A 17995-nucleotide genomic window follows, 5' to 3' on the forward strand; every position below is an offset into this window, starting at 1 on the left:
ATCCTATCTAAAATGCAAAAAATATGATGAGTTTGTACTTGTGATTTATCATTCCATTCATATTTTTTAGATTTTCTTAAGAGGTGGTTCAAAAAAATTAATGAAGTCAATTTATTTTATTGATTAAATTAAAGGCAACACTTATTATTAGTATTACACCCCAACCAACCCAATTTGGTAGACACAAAATTTGTTAAAGGAAAAACTCGGTTGAAACATAAGGGTAGCACGCTTATTTACATCGACTTTAACATTACAGACCTGCATTTGTTTTATGCGTTCACTTGGTTCCGCGAATGTGAAATAGACATGTTTATAATCAACCAATTGTGAATTTCACCGTCAAGAATTAAAATAAAACCCAATGTTTTATATAATAAGCGGAAGTCGAAGCAATAAAACCGATGGTCGTTTTGTTTACAGTTTCTATGTTTGACTCTCACGTATGCCGTTACGCCTGTCATCTTAAATTAAGAATGTTTATACATACACGATTTTCAGTTGCCTCTGATACGTATTGTTTCGTTATTTTATTGATTATTACAAATCAATATTCAAAACGAGCCAATTCATTTTCCCGAAAATTTGAGAATATAATAATTTTATTCTTAGTATTACACTACATCTATCCCAACTGATATACGTGTCCTTGCAAAAATGTTGATGACGTCATCGCAATTTTTTTTTAAATTCCCACTACAAAAATGTAATGAGAAAAAAAACACAATAGGCATGCAGTCGTCAAGTTTGCGACAGCGAGGGAAGTACTGTCTAAACTCTTTAGACCAATTTTTTATTGTTCAAATTGAGAATGAGTGACTCCATTTTCCAGAAAATGTGAAAATGCAAACATCTTTATTTAATAAGAATTATAATAATAATATTCAGAACATTTTGTAGATTCTTGCTTACTAGTTAATTGTTTTGATCCTCTCTTTGAGGGGACGAACTGATTCAAATGAAACTAATTTCTACGTGACATTCTTCCGATGTAAAAACATAAACACTTGTTTTTCTTATCGAGGATAACCTAATGACGTACAGTAATGGAATCCATTGGGCAATTTGTTACTTTCAAATTTTTTCGATATTTCATAACCCCTAGACCGTAGCTAGAGGGAGGCTAGGGGATCCTCCCCTACATCTAGACAAGTTATAATTAACCACATGTGAATTACAGCATCCAAAAACCGAAAAAATGTAGTGTTTTATTCAATAAACGGAAGTCAGAGCAATAAAAAAGTATGGACCGTCGGCATTGCCATCCAGTTATTCCAATTCGTAGAAAACACGTTGTAGTTTAGTTTGTGTTTCACCGTCACGTCTACAGATTGATAAGTGTTATGGCTATTTCTCTTAAATGACAAATACTATACAGAGTGTTCCTTTTATCTGTTTACGCCTGACAATTTTTGCATAGCCAACATATTATACACCCCAGAGACGACTTCGTCCAATTTAATTTTTTTTTAATAAACAGTCACAGCAATCACAAAAAAATGACGAAGATGTCAATGCCAAATAATGACAAAATTGAAAAAATTAAAACTCAATTTATTTTAAAATACCCCGCTACAAAAATGTAATACAAAAAAGACATAATAGGCATGCAGTCGTCACGATTCCGACAGCGAGGGAAGTACTGTCTAAACTCTTTAGACCAATTTTTTTAAAGATCTGGATTTATCGGATTATACTTATAGCCTTCGATCAATTTTTTATTGATCAAATTAAGAACCTCATTTTTTAGATTTGCTTATGCAGGGTCACTCAAAAAAATTAATTAATCAGTCAATTTATTTTATTGAATAAATCAAGAATTGCAGACGTTTTAAAGTTATTGTATGCATGGTAAATTATTAATTACAATCTATCTATTTATTTCTCCCAAAAAATTGATGGCGTCATCTTAAAATTTTGCTGAATAAATTCTACCCAAAATGCGCAAGTAATGATGAGTTTTTACTTATGATTTATCATTGCATTCATATTTCTTAGATTTGGTTAAACAGATGGCTTAAAATAATTAAAGATTGGGTAAATTTATTTTATTAATTAAATCAGAAACGGCTCACTCCATTTTCCGAGAAAATTTTGGGAATACGACAGACAATACTGTCATTTTTATTATTACACTCTACCAATCCAAGTTGCCAAGTGCCTTGCAAAAATGTTGATGTAATCACAAAATTGAGTAAAAAAAAAAAACTCAACTCGAAAATGCTGGATATGTTTCATTGTACTTTCGGTGCGAGAGAAGGTCTTGTCGAAACAATTTTCCACCAATTTATTTTGTTAGTAAATGGTGATTTTAATTTTATAAAATCCGTCCTGAGTTTTTATCATAAGCACCCAGTTTTCACAAAAAAATCCAATTTGCAATCATCACATTTTATACCAGTATTAGAGCACTGACGTTTGATGAACTCTGTGCCGTAAAAATGTTGAATTACTAACGTGAAAATCGCTGGTTCGATTAACCCATGGGTCACAATTTTTTTACACCGGGACTTTGTTTATTTTAAATAGTATAGCACGTGTATTGCACGTGTGGAAATTGAGGTATGTGGTCTTGTTGAAATGTTGATCGGAACATTTTCCACTTTAACAAATTTGCTAGAAACAGGCACAACTTTGTGTTTTATCAATGCTTTGATATTTGTGAAGCAATTGTTTGTTCACCTGATTTCCCCACGCTCCACGCCAGTCCAAATATACACAAGTTAACAGAGTGGGTATTCGTAATATAATTACTGCAAATCAAAGGCAGTTACGCAGTGAAATGTAAAGTATGATATATTAATGAATTCGGAAAAACAAGCTTTCCAATAATAATAATAATCTTTAAAAAGTTGCGAACAATCATATTTTTATTTCTTAAGCGTAAGCTACTGCTTCATGTGTAGAAGTAGGGAGACTGTTGTCGAAATAACATTTTTTTTAATATTCAGGATGATTAAGACATCAGACTGTAAGATTTAGGTATTGTTATGAATCGTGAACTGTCTTTTCCACCACACGTAAATTACACAAGTTGTTAGTATTTGTAGTAAGACATACCAGAGGTTTTCATAGCACGAAATGTTAATTAACTGTGTATACTGCGTATGTAAGATCTATACTAAAGTATTGCTGTATACTGTGGAGACCTTATTATGTTACTCATATCATGGCACTTGAAAAAGGTTATCCACAGAACCAGTTGGTTCTAATTAAATTCACGTAGTAGTTACTATGTGAATTGAATTTATCAAACTTGCATGTAAGGCATCAATTTATTGCAAATATATTTGTGTACAAAATAGTCTATGGTATTACCAAATGTACAAATTTATTAAGAAAAATATGTTTCCATAGTCCTCGTCTGAATTCGAGGAATCCGGGCACATTTTATATTGAATTTGCCAGAACTAATATGTGTATGTGTTCTCAGATAAATTATATATTATATGTGTTCTTCGTATAATGAAATCTGCAAAAAAAGTAGATACATATATTTGAAAGCAATATGTAGCAGTTTACTAGTCGTAATAATTGTAAGAAATGTTTGTACAATGAGTCACTATTTATCTGTTGTACTGTTGATCTGATTACAATAGTATATATTTATGTAATTTTTGTATCCTACTATGGAAAACTTGTCCGTTGAATAAATACGTTATTATTATTATTATTATTACTAAATCTAACATAACTGTTTTCCGGTGACAGTGAAATGGAGCTTTGGTATTGAATTGAAAAAGGTAAAACTCAAGCAATTAGAAGAGACTTTCAACAACAAGTACCTTATATAACCCAGAATAACGAAATAATCGAAGCCCAAGAAGGAAATGACACTTCTAAATATCTGGACTAGTCCTCCCATATTGATCATATCCAAACTAAGACAACGTTCAAAGAACAGTATCTGGCAAAATTAAAATTAATTTTAAAGACATAAGTAGTTAAACGAGCAGAATTTAATGAAAGTAGTGCATTCTGTATTTATTTGGTAGTCAATGTACCAGTGACATGCCATCTTTAACTGTTTTTCTATACTATAACTAGTGGTCAGACATTAGGAAGTGATTTAATAATAATAATAATAATAATTTTATTGTCCAACAGGTTACCCTAATGACAGGACAAATCTAAATAATTACTTACATGAATAACCAACACAAAAATTATAACAATAACAAAAACATAATTCCAAGTTTAAAGTAATTTGAATAAAATATATCAGCTACATATCTATCTGCACATCGACATATTGTAGTAATTGGCGAACGACGAAGGATATTAGTTCGGGCGGTGGCGATATGAAAGGTGTTAACATATCTCGATGCTGGCCGAGGGAGATTAAATCTAATCTGTGATAATAAATATGGGCAATCAATTTTGTTGTGAATAAGCTTACACAAGAAGTTAGCCGCATGCAGATCTCTTCGAACCATCAAAGAGGACATCTTGTGTCGTTGGAGAAGACTTTCCATCTCAATACCTCTGGCCGGATAATTACCACCAATTTTGAACGAAAGGGATTTCAAAAATTTCCTGTCCACTTTATCAAGAAGCATGTGCTGACACATATACATGGGATACCATATTAGTGAGGCATACTCTAATTTCGAAAGAACATATGCAAAGAAGAGGGATTTAATTACGTCAATGTTGTTGAAAAATTTTGAAGTTCTCATGACAAACCCCAAAGATTTATTCGCAGCATTGCAAATGTTGGTAAGATGAATATCAAAAGTCAAGCAGCTATCAAAAGTAACTCCTAGATCTTTGATCGATGTTTTTCGTTCTAACGGTGTACCTTCTATTGAATAAGAAAAATCAACGATATTAAGTTTTCGACAATATGAAATGTAGCAACATTTACTAATATTAATAATAAGTCTATTTGATAGCACCATTCCACGATTTCCATAAGTTCACGTTGTAAAAGCTCAGCATCATAAAGACTTGAGATTTTAGAATAAATTTTCAGATCATCAGCATAAGCTAAGATACTGCAATTTAAAGATTCCAAAAGGTCATTGATAAATAGACTGAAGAGGAGAGGCCCAAGGTTACAGCCTTGTGGGACTCCAGACCTTGACAAAAAACGAAAAGAGGTAAAACCATTGTAAAATACATAGTTGTTACGGTTTATTAAGTAAGATTCCATCAGTTTGAGAAGGGGATAGTTAAATCCAAAGTTATTAAGTTTGCCTAACAGAATGTCGTGAGGAAGAACATCAAAAGCTCGGGAAAAGTCAGTATATATTACGTCTATTTGTTCTCGTTTATCAAGTGCAACACTTAGATCTTGAACAAGCACTGCAAGGTTTGTAGATCTACCAGTTCTGAATTCATGCTGTCCTAAACTGATATGCAAACGAGTATTATTGTAAATGCAACTATATAAATTTTTGCAAAATTGCTTAGAATGGAAATAGGACGATAGTTTGCTAGTAAAGATGGATCACCCTTTTTAAAAATAGGACTGATTCTTGCAATTTTCCAAAGGTCCGGGAATGTACTTGTTTCAAGTGCCTTGTTAATTATGATGGACAAAGGTTGGGCAAGTGCATATCTACAGTCACGTATCAAAAAACTAGGGACTAAGTCATCACCACATGTTTGTTTGTTGGATAAATTTGACATGATCAGAATTAAATCCTCTATGCTGACGGAAGACATTGAGAAAGAATTTGAAGAAATAGAACTAGACTCTATGTGCGTAGAGTTGTTAACAGTAAATACATTGACAAAAGTAGTAGCATCCACAATATCCTGAAGTTCCGAAAATATATTTCCATTATTGTCTCTTAACTGACCCGGTATTCTAGAAGTGCCATTTTTCAAATGTAGAAAGCTCCATAAAGATGAAGGATCAGATTTGATATTGCTCTGGACATGATTTAGATACAGTTGGTAGGCATTATCCATTTGTTTTTTAACAATAGCTCTTAATCGTTTGAATTCGATATAGAATTTAGAATCCTTAAATTTAATCCATTTACTCCTGTAACAGTCTTTTGTTTTTATATTCTGCTTAATCTCAGAAGTAATCCAAGGTGTAAATTTCGAAGAGCTAGAGGTTATACGTGGAACAGATGTATCAAATAACTTATAAATACAAGAATAAAAACCCTCAAGAGCAATATTTACATCTTCCTGACTTTCTAAAAAAGACCAGTCCGCGTTGTTGATGGCATGATATAATTTTAAAAAGTTGGCCTTGCGAAAGTTATAGCGAAGTTTTTTTGCTAACGGAAACTTAGAAGTGATACTAGGCATAGCAAAATTAAAGTTTAGATGGAGAGCGGGGTGATGCTTATCTTCAGATATTAAAGGTGGTGTGCAGTCGGAAACTAGGGCTGTAGTATTTGGATTGGAAAAAATTAGGTCCAGCAATCTGTTATTAATATTAAGGATCGAATTAAATTGTGATAGTTGAACAACGCTGCAGAATTGCTTGAGAATTAAACTTTTATGGCAGTTACTATGGCTATTACTTGAAAAACTAGGAACGTTGAAATCTCCAACGATTATCAAATGTTCATGCATTACCATGACTTCTAAGGCATTAAAAAATAACTCAAAATCATGAACAGAAATATCGGGTGGAACATATAAAACAACAAATAAGAAAATCATATTTTCGTAAGAGCATTTACAAATGATTACGTCAATGAGCGGTACCAAATCAGTAAGATGCTTGGTATTTTTTGGAGATCCAATAATAATAGAATAATTTAACGTAGCTAAGTGACGTCATCCGCATTATTTACCTGGTCTACTGCACAAGCTTATCACATATTTTTTTGCAATATAAATATAAATACCATAGGCGTGCTTTAGATACTTCACTTATTTAGTAATTTGGTGATTTCTAGGCTATCCTTGATTTCCCCCTACTTGTAAATTTATCGCAAGGATGGCGGTAAGCCTTACAGCAAATTTTCAAAACAATAATCATCAATGTAAACTACCGGCCTTAATATTTGCAACTTATGGTAAGTTTATGGATTACTTCGCGATATCCGGGTTTTTAACTAAAAGTAGCGAATACTTAATAACCAGTAAACTTGAAATCACCATGCCAGTAGGTGTTGAATAGTTAACATTTCAGTGAAAAATACCAAACTGTTTGTTGTTCCAGGGGAGTGAAAACGTGCAATGCCCTGCAATGTGGAGCTATGTGATGGCCGCCGCCAGAGGTGACCCACGTCGGCGACCTGGATCTGTCTTTACCGTACAATCGGCCAACTGCGGTCCGGGACCTTGCAGGGACGGACTCAACTGTGCCAGATACCCCCTTAATTCCGGATACAAATCGGCCGGTTTTCAGAGGGACGGTGTAGGCAGGGGATTTTCGAGAGATGAACTCGACTCGACTCTTTCCAGAGATGGATCACGGGACGTCTTGGCTGAAGTGCGGGTACATACACCCTACTCGGAAAGATGTCATAGCCCCACTGAAACTCCTCTTACGCAACCTCTGCAGGTATTTACCTTCTTTGTGTCCCTTACCCAAACTTACGCCAAATATTTGCCTATTATGACGCAACTTTAATCCATCTTTTGGGATATCTTGGTATTCAGAGGGCTGTTATAAGACTATCCGGGATTTGTGAGGGATATTCAACTGAGAGGAATATTTACCTTGATTTAGTGTTCTCAGAAACTTGTTTGTAGGTCAGTATTAAAATGTTAAGATAGAGGCACCAATGATTACTCTCATTTGTGTGATAAATATTAGGATATTCGAGCTAAAAATATTTTCGCGACGTTGTATGTAACTAATTGAGCATACAAGCAGTGTTGTTTATGATTATTAAGAAATAATTCATTATATTCAGTGACGTCAGTCCATCGTTCTTGGAATTTCTAACATTTGTAGACATCCTCCTTCCTCCTTCACTTCCCAATACCTAATAAAATCTTAAATCAAACTGTTCCATCGTCTTTAGCGTAAGCTAAAACAGTATTGTAATAAAGTAGTTGTGGCCAATATCTAATTCCATATTTTCTCGACGTTTTAGAGTTTGTAGAATACCAAAACGTTGGTCTTCATTTCCGCTTATTGATTAATTGTAGCTTGAGGCGGCATTAGCAGTGCATTTTATATCAGAAAATTCGCGGCGGTGTTATCATAGGTTTTTGTAAGAGGTCAGTAATTGAATGTTTCCTACAATTTATCAGGGCAATATAAATAAACAATGCTGATCCTAACACAATTTTTTATTGTTAAATTTTAAAATCTTGCTTTGTTAGTGCTCATTCACAATGGACATAAAGCATAAGGATGTCCTAAGCATTAATGCATAAAAATTTATGTTTAGTGCTCTAGGCTTGTATTCGTTCACAATGAGCATAATGCTTAGGACATCCTTATGCTTTATGCCCATTGTGAATCTGCACTTATGTTCATTGTAAACGAATACAAGCATAGAGCACTAAACATCAATTTGTATGCACTAATGGTTAGGACATCCTTATGCTTTACTCCCATTGTGAATGAGCACTTAAATGTATCAAAAAAATATTAAAGTTTTTCAGAAAACGAAATTATTTTTTTCACTTATTGAAATTTTTAAAATTGATCTACAACAATTACAGTTAATACCGTGGCAGAAAGTAGAAACAATCACTGGCAAATTTTTCTTCTAATTAAGAATTTTTAAATCCGAATCTGAGGCAATACAAACATCATTTCTGTTAAAATGGCTTGTCTTCGAGTTTAAGCATTTTTACCTCAAAAAAAAATATATTAGTTTGTGCAAGTGACAAAGAAGTTAAAATTTGGAATACTTATATTGTGAAACATGATTGTGATAATGATAAGTAACAAAAAAACATAGTTTAAAAGACTGAAAATGTTATTAGACAGAATTTCCTCCACCCTTGAAGTGCAATCACACAAATTTAGTGTTTTAGAAAAAAAAAATGATAATACCAATCACAGAGTAAGAAAAATACAAAGCGGCCTACGAGTGGATCGAACCTGCAACAGAATCGGATTCGCGACCTTCGCGTTGCTAGTACAATGCTCTAATCAACGGAGCTGAATTACCGGTCCACTGCGTCCCTCTTACATTATTGTAAATGGTTGTTGTACAATTTGGATTTTTTGCGAAAATCTGAGTGCTTTGCATAAAAAATCAAGGCGTATTCATAATCTACAAGTACAGGAGTACGTTATTTTATAAAATTTAAATAATATTTATCATACAAAATTTTGAGGTGACGTCATCAAATTGATGGCGAAGAAGATTAGACAAATGTTGGTTGTTTTATTTTGGTAGTTTTCCATGGACACGATATTCATAACAAAAATATAAAATTGGAAAACAATCTATCCGGTAGACGACAGACACACAGAAAGCGGAGACCTACTTTTTCATACTCTAGAGGTCATGAAACGTCAGGAAAACATGGAAGTAGCTTAAAAATACGACACTTGAAACAAACTGCAAGTTACAACGATTTTCATAAATCAAATTCAGATTTTAAAGGCAATAGATGCGGATTGACAAAATTCAAGTTTACCTAGCGACTTATTTCGAAAATCTCCACAATTATCTGATTGATTACTATGAAATATTAACTGCATGTTAAGATTATCACGCAAATGGTAAAGCGCTAACGAAAATTTATCTGTTGGATTGGATAAAATAATCTCAAAGTTTTGTTAAATAAATTTCACTTGAAATTTACTTACAAACATGTCTCTTATTTGTTATTTTATAATATATAAATATTTTTAACCTCACGCATACGGGCTGCAGTAAAATGTGTGGAATCCAATTGTACAATTTACTGGAAACTCTACAACATTAATTCGAATTTATTTATTCCTCCCCCTCTTGAAAGTTGGTGGTACCATTCCAAAATTGCAATAAATAAATCTGTCCTAAAAAGTATCCCTGAAATGCAATATTGTTCCTGCTTTGGTAACAATATTATTTTTTAAACTCTATAAGAAATCCTGAAAGCGTCATGATATAATTTTCCTAAAATTTTGAAAACGAAGCACTGTAAAATTATTGTTTCCCTCCAGTAAAAAGTTTATAACGTTGTAATTTGATATAGGAAATTTGAGTTTAATGAGAAATTTTCAACATTTTTAAAACACTAGTGTCATAAACAGTGCATAAATAAAAACTAAATCGTGGAGGATTAAAATCCAAGTGAGTTAAATACGTTTTTATTCACGATATTACTGCGTGCGCGTGATCTCATTTCTTCGAGTGAATGAAAACGTTAACTCACCTGGTGTATACAACGTTTTATTCAATTTTGACAAAATTAAGCCCGCTTAAATCAAGAATTAAAATTTTACACCGAAAACTAGCAAAATCGAGGCTGCAGAGGTCAGCGGGTTTCGTTGCCCTGGTGCCTAGTTGTTTATTTGTAAACTGTAAACAACAATTTGTTCTGTGAAAATTTGTGTGAAATGGGAGAAAACTTTGGAAAAATAGTATATTATTAGCCAAGGTTGCAGAGCCAAGCATTCTAGACCGAGCGCAAATTAGAACCCGAGACGCGCAGCGTCGAGGGCTCTGAAGCGTGAGGTCTAGAAGTGGCTTTGCAACCGTGGTTAATATACTATTTTTTTCACTAGTAGAAACCATAAGACAATAAACTGAAAAAATAAACGTTAAATTTTTTGACGCAACATGATTTTGTTTTGATTTCTAATCAAACTTAATCTAAATCTTCAACACAAAGAAAACCGTTTATACTTGTCGCTGAGTTAATCATTTTATGTTCTACCGTCTACCAACTACCATGCGTATACTCAAGTAATGTTTGTAGCACACATTTGTTCATTTTTTAAGAAATAATCACATCAAACATTGCGTACATAACCTCAATTTTTCTTTTTGAACCCGTGGTCGCAAAAGTTGAATTTGCTACCTCTAAATGAGTCGACATTTGCATGCGTCATGGCTGCTAGTGAAAAAAAGAAGTTTTTGTACCTGATTCAATTCTACAGGAAGTAGAAAAGGCTGTGGGGAAGTTAGTTCCCCAGAAATCAAAAGATTTATACAAAAAAGAATACAACATATTTTGCTGATGGAGGGATCAAAAGCAAGCAAAAGGGGTGGACGAAAATATCGTCTTGGCTTACATTTCCGAACGATCAACAAAAGTAGAATCCTCATCATTATGGTCTTACTATTGGCAACTTAAAAAAAGGTTTTGTTACCTATTATTGTTATAAAATTAATATATTAATAAATAAAAATATTATTATGATTCGCTGATTTAATTTTTTTTTAATTCACTAGTGATTAAAGAATCACTTGTCACAGTTGCTATGAAGTCAATAATTGCCGTTTAACATGTCAAAATTGAATAAAAAAAATTAGTGTCGAAGATTATTTCCACAGAACTTCCCTCGCCCCTGAAGTACAGTCCAACGAATCTTTGGAAAATTATAAAATCTAGATGCAAATTCCACGGGGTCTTAAATATGGATTATATTTAAAGTAGATAGCCAACGGAAAAAATGTATTCTCGGTACATGCTTAACTTCGACTGTTTATGTTGATACTTCGAAAGAATTCGACTATTAAACACGTACAGATAGCAAGCATCAGCGGCTGCAGATCAAGATATGCAGAATGAAATTTGATTGATTCTGTCTCCTCAAAAGAGAAGAGAAAACCAGTTAATTAATTAAGCTACGATTGAGCAAAATGGTACAAATATTATTTTTTATTATTTTGTTAGTACCATTAAGTATACGTGGGCGCAATATTACTGTATTTTGCAAAGCTGGTGCTCGAGGAGATCCGCGAGTTGAAATTCGTGCTATTTGCTAAAAGTACATAAAGGATTAAACAAAAAATATAATAATATTCAACTAAATTAAGGTGGATTCATAAACCCAACTACAGGAATTATTTTATAAAATTTAAGATCTGTTACTGCGTAAAATATTGAATTGACGCCATCATTATTGGAGGGATGATTAGACAAATTTCGATTAACATATATACATACAAAATTTTCCAACAAGCCGTCCAGTAGTTTCGTAAATTATTATCAATCTAATAGAAATCGACACGGACGTAAGACAGACGGAAACACGAGACCTACTTTTTCGTACTCTAGGGATCATGAAACGTCGAGAAAACATTCGTTGTAATATTACAATACTTATATTATGAGATTAAATTATTAAAAAATTGAAAAAAGAAATGTGGAAGTAAAGTCTTGCTTTTATTTTAGCGGTTTTATTTTTTTTAAGTATCTAAAAGAATTTGAAAAACAAGGAATGTTGAGCCGACTTTATACGTATATTAATATAGACAACTAAGTGCTAAAATAGTCTTCTTAAAATAATTCTCAAAGAACTGAAAGTATTAATAAACTTGTAAATATTTTTTTTTCTAAATTAAATCTTTGCACATAACTTTTATTTACTTATATGGTTTATTTAATTTATATGATAGTGTGTCCTTTGATCTAAAAGTGCATGTTACAGTTATTAGTAACAATGACCGCTCACTGGCATTGCCAAATATGCAAAATAGTATTTCATGAACCCCGCTTAATAAATGAATGCACTAATGGTTTAATTGTTCAAATTTCACTTTTCAGTCGAACAGTTTCAGTTCCACCTCATTTGAATATGCGGGTATGGATTGATTAGATTACTTAATTCACAACTTGGACTAACTTCAAACAAAAATGCGTCTAATCAATTATTCGTTTAATACAAGCTAGCAATTATGAAATATCAAATAGGTGACTTCTCCACAACATTAATATTCTCGCTGCTTGCACTCGGCATATCCAACACTTTGAAACAATATTGGAGTCTAGTATTGAAATGGAAACCAATGTAATTAAGTGAATTCTGGTACGTGAGACTATTAAAAAGTCGCATAAACAAAACGTGTTTGCAATTAGAAATATATTAGCCCGCACGTGATACAAATTTGTCGTCAGTCCTCGCATGCGAAGCTTTCGAGCCACCACATAATGTTTGTTAGTGACAGTTTGTTGGTTTAAAGCTAAAGGTGGAACGAAAGTGAAAAGTATTAACTTTTTAAATAAAAATGAAATGGTGACAGTTAAATTGAATATTGCTGATAATTTTACGGTAGGTATAAGGAGCTTTATAAGCTGAAAAACGAATTCACGCACAAATATTTTTAACGATTTGAGTGCACCGGGACTAAAATAAGAATAAATCTTTGATTATATATTTTAGCTTTCGGTTATTCTGTGTTGTTCTAAGTTTAGATGAAACAAAACTCGCACTCAAAGTAGTCTATTGTTATTTTAATCAATGGAATATAAGTATATGAATGATTAGAATGCCATATTCGTGTGTACCCACCATACTAAGAGTGATATACGTCAGCAAATTTGTTTTGTTACTTAGAACCACGACATTCATATCCGCATACAGGTGTCCCCACTGTCTGGCAGCGGAAGATTACGCATTCCCCGTTAAAAGAAAACTTTGTTTTTCCTTTCCATAAAAAGGTACAGAAAACAGAAAAATTGCCATTTGGCCGAAAACTAAATGGAAAAAGAGGTAGGACACGTATAGTCTGTATTAAAAACAGTCAAGCCTCCCATTGCTTTATTTTTAACAGAATCATATTGGTACTGTCGCATGATCAAACATTATTGTCATCAAAGTTGGCCATGAAAATCGAAAGGCACGTTTTTACTTGATACAAAAATAAACAAATTCAACCTCAAAAGAACATTTCTAACTTCGTTCACTACGTAAATATGAATTAAATCAACAAACAACATATTTAGAACTGCAGAAGATGCTGAAAATGCCCCACCTCTTTTTCAGTGCTGAGGACAACACGTCTCTTCATGTTGTCAAAAACTTTTCTTAAGATTTCTAAGGTTTCTCAAGGTACATGTGGCCGGGTAATATCCTGTTGAAAGTAACCGTGATGTTATTTCAGTATTTTCAGCATTGATAGTATGCTTAAAAAAGATGGGCCCCATTGTTCTCATTTGTAAGCCACCCAATGCAAGAGAGCTTCTTTTATAAAATTGGGATTATTAATTCTCCACATTCACATCACGTATCCAGAAAAATAAAATCATGATTCATCTGAGAACAACGTCAAATCAAGTACAGTATGCAACTCTTTTATTGTAATCTGGTGACAAGACTTTGTCATATAGCTGTACTTTGTAGAGAAACATATCCAGATCTTTCTCTTACATTTCAATATCCAGATCTAATTAAGACGCTTTTCTTGTGAGAGCTTCCGAACTGATATCATTGATTCTTCCTCCATTAAAGTTCTTACTTGTTCAATGATTTCATCAGGTCAAACTCGTTTTCTACTAGCTTCCTTTCTTTGATCTACACCACCAATTTATTCAAAATTGGTAAATAATTAATATTATTTCATTTTGTTAATGTCAGATTTGACAGTTTCAAAAATAATATGAATTTGTTTGATTTGTTTTTGTTTTATTACTGTATGTATTAATCAAAATCACTGCTTTTGTTATTTGTATGCATTACATATTGGGTGTTCAATTGAAAAAGTCATCAAAGTGGCTTTTATTTTTTTGTGAACATTGTGAAGCATATCTGTTTCCTTCTACTGAAAAAAACAAAGCCATCTTGACTACTTTTTCAATTGAACACCGTTATATGTATACACTACAGTCGTGACCTTTGTAAAGTACTACACTGACATGTCTAAAATTTTGTCCTTGTGAACCGCTCTGAAGTTTCTAAAATATCACTTCAAATGTCACTGAAAACAGTGTCGTAAAGCATAAAATTTTACTTCAACAAAAGTTAATATTTTATTGTAAAGCACCAGCTGAATCTATGACCTTGCACATATTCTAACGGGACGCCAGGTAGCTCATATCGTCATCTCATAGATGGTTTGGCAAAATCCAAAATGACGTACGACACTGTAATGTCGAAAGGTGGTAGTGATATTGTCAAATTTGATATAAAACCTAATTTATGACGTACGAATTGTTAAATTTTCAAATAATGGGCTAAATATATGATACTTTCCAACGGCCGCAACTGTACGTCTAATATCTTTGTCAAAAAAGCTTGACTGCATTCTTTGAAATAGAACTCCATTGTGCTGTATTACATAACAAGTAAATAATAATTAAAAACGTTTTGTACATACATTGGGTATGCTTTTTATTGTATATATTTCTGAACGATCTAAGACGTTATTCGTCCAATTTCAAAGGATTAGACCCTTTATGGAATAAGCGTACGTACCAGGTCACGATCGGATATAGTCTGGTACGATAGCTATAATTTTTCGTAATGACAAACATTTTCATTTTAACACTACCATAGCAGAAATGCTAGGGAAATTAAATGGATTATTTTTCTACTTATAAAAAACTGCTCTTACGTTATTTAGACCGAATTTCCATCGCCCCTGAAGTACGGTACGATTTCGAAAAATTATTTGCGTAGATGCAGAATAATACTTGTAATAACAGTTCTGCATACTCAATTTTTGGGAAAAATGGAGTGATTTGATAAAGTCCCTTTAATTTTTTTGTAAACGTCAATTAAATATTTGTACTTTTGGTTTATGACTCCGCCTTGATCTTTATCCTCGGTATCTTATCACAAAAAAATCCAAATTGTATCATCATATTTTATACCAGTACAAAAATACAAACATATAATAAACTTGGTGGTTGTGCTCTAAAAATGTTGAATCACTAAAGCGAAGATCGCTCAGGAATAATTCTCCCCATTTTCTCAAAAAGTTTAGATTACAGTCATCAACATTTAATGATAATGATAAAGTAAGAATTTTCATGATAACAACTACTTATCTAAAGCAACTTTTGCTCCATAATAGCTTAATTAATAATTTTAGTCGACTGCTCTGTTTTGAGGAGGCAAAATCAATCAAATCAGGCAGCTTGCTATGTGCTTATTCGTTGCATTCTTTCGATGCATAAACATAAATAATCGAAATTGAACATGTGCTATGGTAATATATTTTTTTCACTAGCAGCCTGGACGCATGCAAATGTCGACTCATTTAGTGGTAGCAAATTCAACTTTTGCTACCACGGGTTCAAAAAGAAAAATTGAGGTTATGTACGCAGTGTTTGATTTGATTATTTCTTAAAAAATGAACAAATGTGTGCTACAAACATTACTTGAGTATACGCATGGTAGTTGGTAGACGGTAGAAGATAAAATGATTAACTCGGCGACAAGTATAAACGGTTTTCTTTGTGTTGAAGATTTAGATCAAGTTTGATTAGAAATCAAAACAAAATCATGTTGCGTCAAAAAATTGAACGTTTATTTTTCAGTTTATTGTCTTATGGTTTCTACTAGTGAAAAAAATAGTATATTAACCACGGTTGCAAAGCCACTTCTAGACCTCGCACTTAGAGCCCTCGACGCTGCGCGTCTCGGGTTCTAATTTGCGCTCGGTCTAGAATGCTTGGCTCTGCAACCTTGGCTAATAATATACTATTTTCGCCTCCTGACATGTAAACAAAACATTCACACACCTTTGACATGCGGCGTAACAATGACTTTACGCACCAAATATCAATTTACCGTTGCTTTACCGCCTTTGGGTGCCAAAGTAATTCAATATGCATTAGCCTCTAGAAGCTCTAATAAAAGAAGTTCTGTATAAATACTAAAAGAAAACATACTAGAATACTACGTTACATCATGTTTTGTTCGATCAAAACTTTTGAATTAGAAAAAATGAATTATTTAAAAAAAAATTACATGGCGCCATCTCGTGGCTGTCGGTATTATAGATTCCTTCAGTAAATGTCAAGTCTAGAAACTGTCACCATTTCGAAAAATATTTTTAAAAACAAATATTTTTTAAAATAAAATCAATGTCGGCGAAAAAATTGAATACAATTTTCGTGCGTTAGGCATTTTGCAGGTTTCGGTCCCATGCCACCCTCCGCTTCGCGTCGGGTGGCAAATTAGGACCTCAACCTGCAAAATGTTACCTACCGCACTCATAATGTAAATCAGTGGCGGCTGGTGACCTTTTGAAATGGGGGGACACAATTTGATTGATGAGTTAAATATGAAGAAATAAAACAGGTTGTCATTACCAATTAATAGACGAAATTGTGTGACGGAAATAAATACAAAAATACATTCAATAAAAATAAAAAAGGATTTCTCCACATACCTTTTTGCCTTCGGCGTTCATGGCATCTAAAAGTTCATTTTGGACAGTTTTAGGCGTTCCTTTAAAAACCTTTGCTTCTTTCAAATGATCTGATAAAGTCGAATTCAGCCATAAAATCAATCTGACCTCGAAATATATCTGGATTTTGTGATTCCCTACTTTCGGTATGTCCACGTAAAGCAAATTCAAACATTCCACAAAATTTTATGCACATTATCAATCGCCGTAATATATGGCGATTTTTGTCGACCCTTGCGTTATGTGCCCGAATATTATTAATATAAGCGGTGTGCAGTTGTTTCCGAATGTCTGTATTACCGAGAAGATTATCCAAGAATATTTATCATACGTGTTCGCCCAGAAGGAAAATTAAAACCCGCAGTAGTAACTCAATCCTCCAGAGCACGATGGCAATGGGCTCACAAGCCAGTTGTATCAGGCGCATATCAAGCGGCCACGACGTGTACTTTCCATTGCACCGGTGTAAACAAAACATCTAAATCGGTCATGATTCGGTCCATTCGGTCTCTGTGCTCGGCTTTTATCAACATTTCATCAGAAATAACATATCATATATCCAAGGCACATCTTTAGATGCAAGTGGAAGTAAGTTTTGATACATTTTATACAGTGGAGCGAGATAAAAAAATTAGTTTTGATAATTATGACACAAATTTCCGGATAATTTTTTAAATATTGAAAATTACTATTTTGCTATGTCCAGTGTGTTTGTAGACGTTGTAATTTTGGGGGGGCACGTGCTCTTGTGCCCCCCGGCACCAGCCGCCCCTGATGTAAATAACTATTTCCCGTTAGTTATCTATCTGCTTTAAATA

General features: G+C 33.2%; 1 protein-coding gene across 2 annotated transcripts in view; it reads left to right on the forward strand.

The window, feature by feature from the left end:
- Nucleotides 1-17995, forward strand: part of Cnga (Cyclic nucleotide-gated ion channel subunit A) — a 144032-nt gene that overhangs the window by 29076 nt on the left and 96961 nt on the right. The window contains exon 2 of one of the 2 annotated variants that reach the window (XM_064055034.1): nucleotides 7136-7480. In XM_064055034.1, the coding sequence (XP_063911104.1) occupies nucleotides 7163-7480 (318 nt within the window). In that variant the 5' untranslated portion in view covers nucleotides 7136-7162. Of the gene's footprint in view, nucleotides 1-7135; nucleotides 7481-12973; nucleotides 13094-17995 lie in introns of those variants that run through there. The other variant, XM_064055035.1, reaches the window with a different exon arrangement.

Source organism: Zophobas morio, unplaced genomic scaffold (genome assembly GCF_036711695.1).
Source record: "Zophobas morio isolate AGI-343-1 ecotype UQ-CSIRO unplaced genomic scaffold, CSIRO_AGI_Zmor_V1 ptg000012l, whole genome shotgun sequence".
Taxonomy (NCBI): domain Eukaryota; kingdom Metazoa; phylum Arthropoda; class Insecta; order Coleoptera; family Tenebrionidae; genus Zophobas; species Zophobas morio.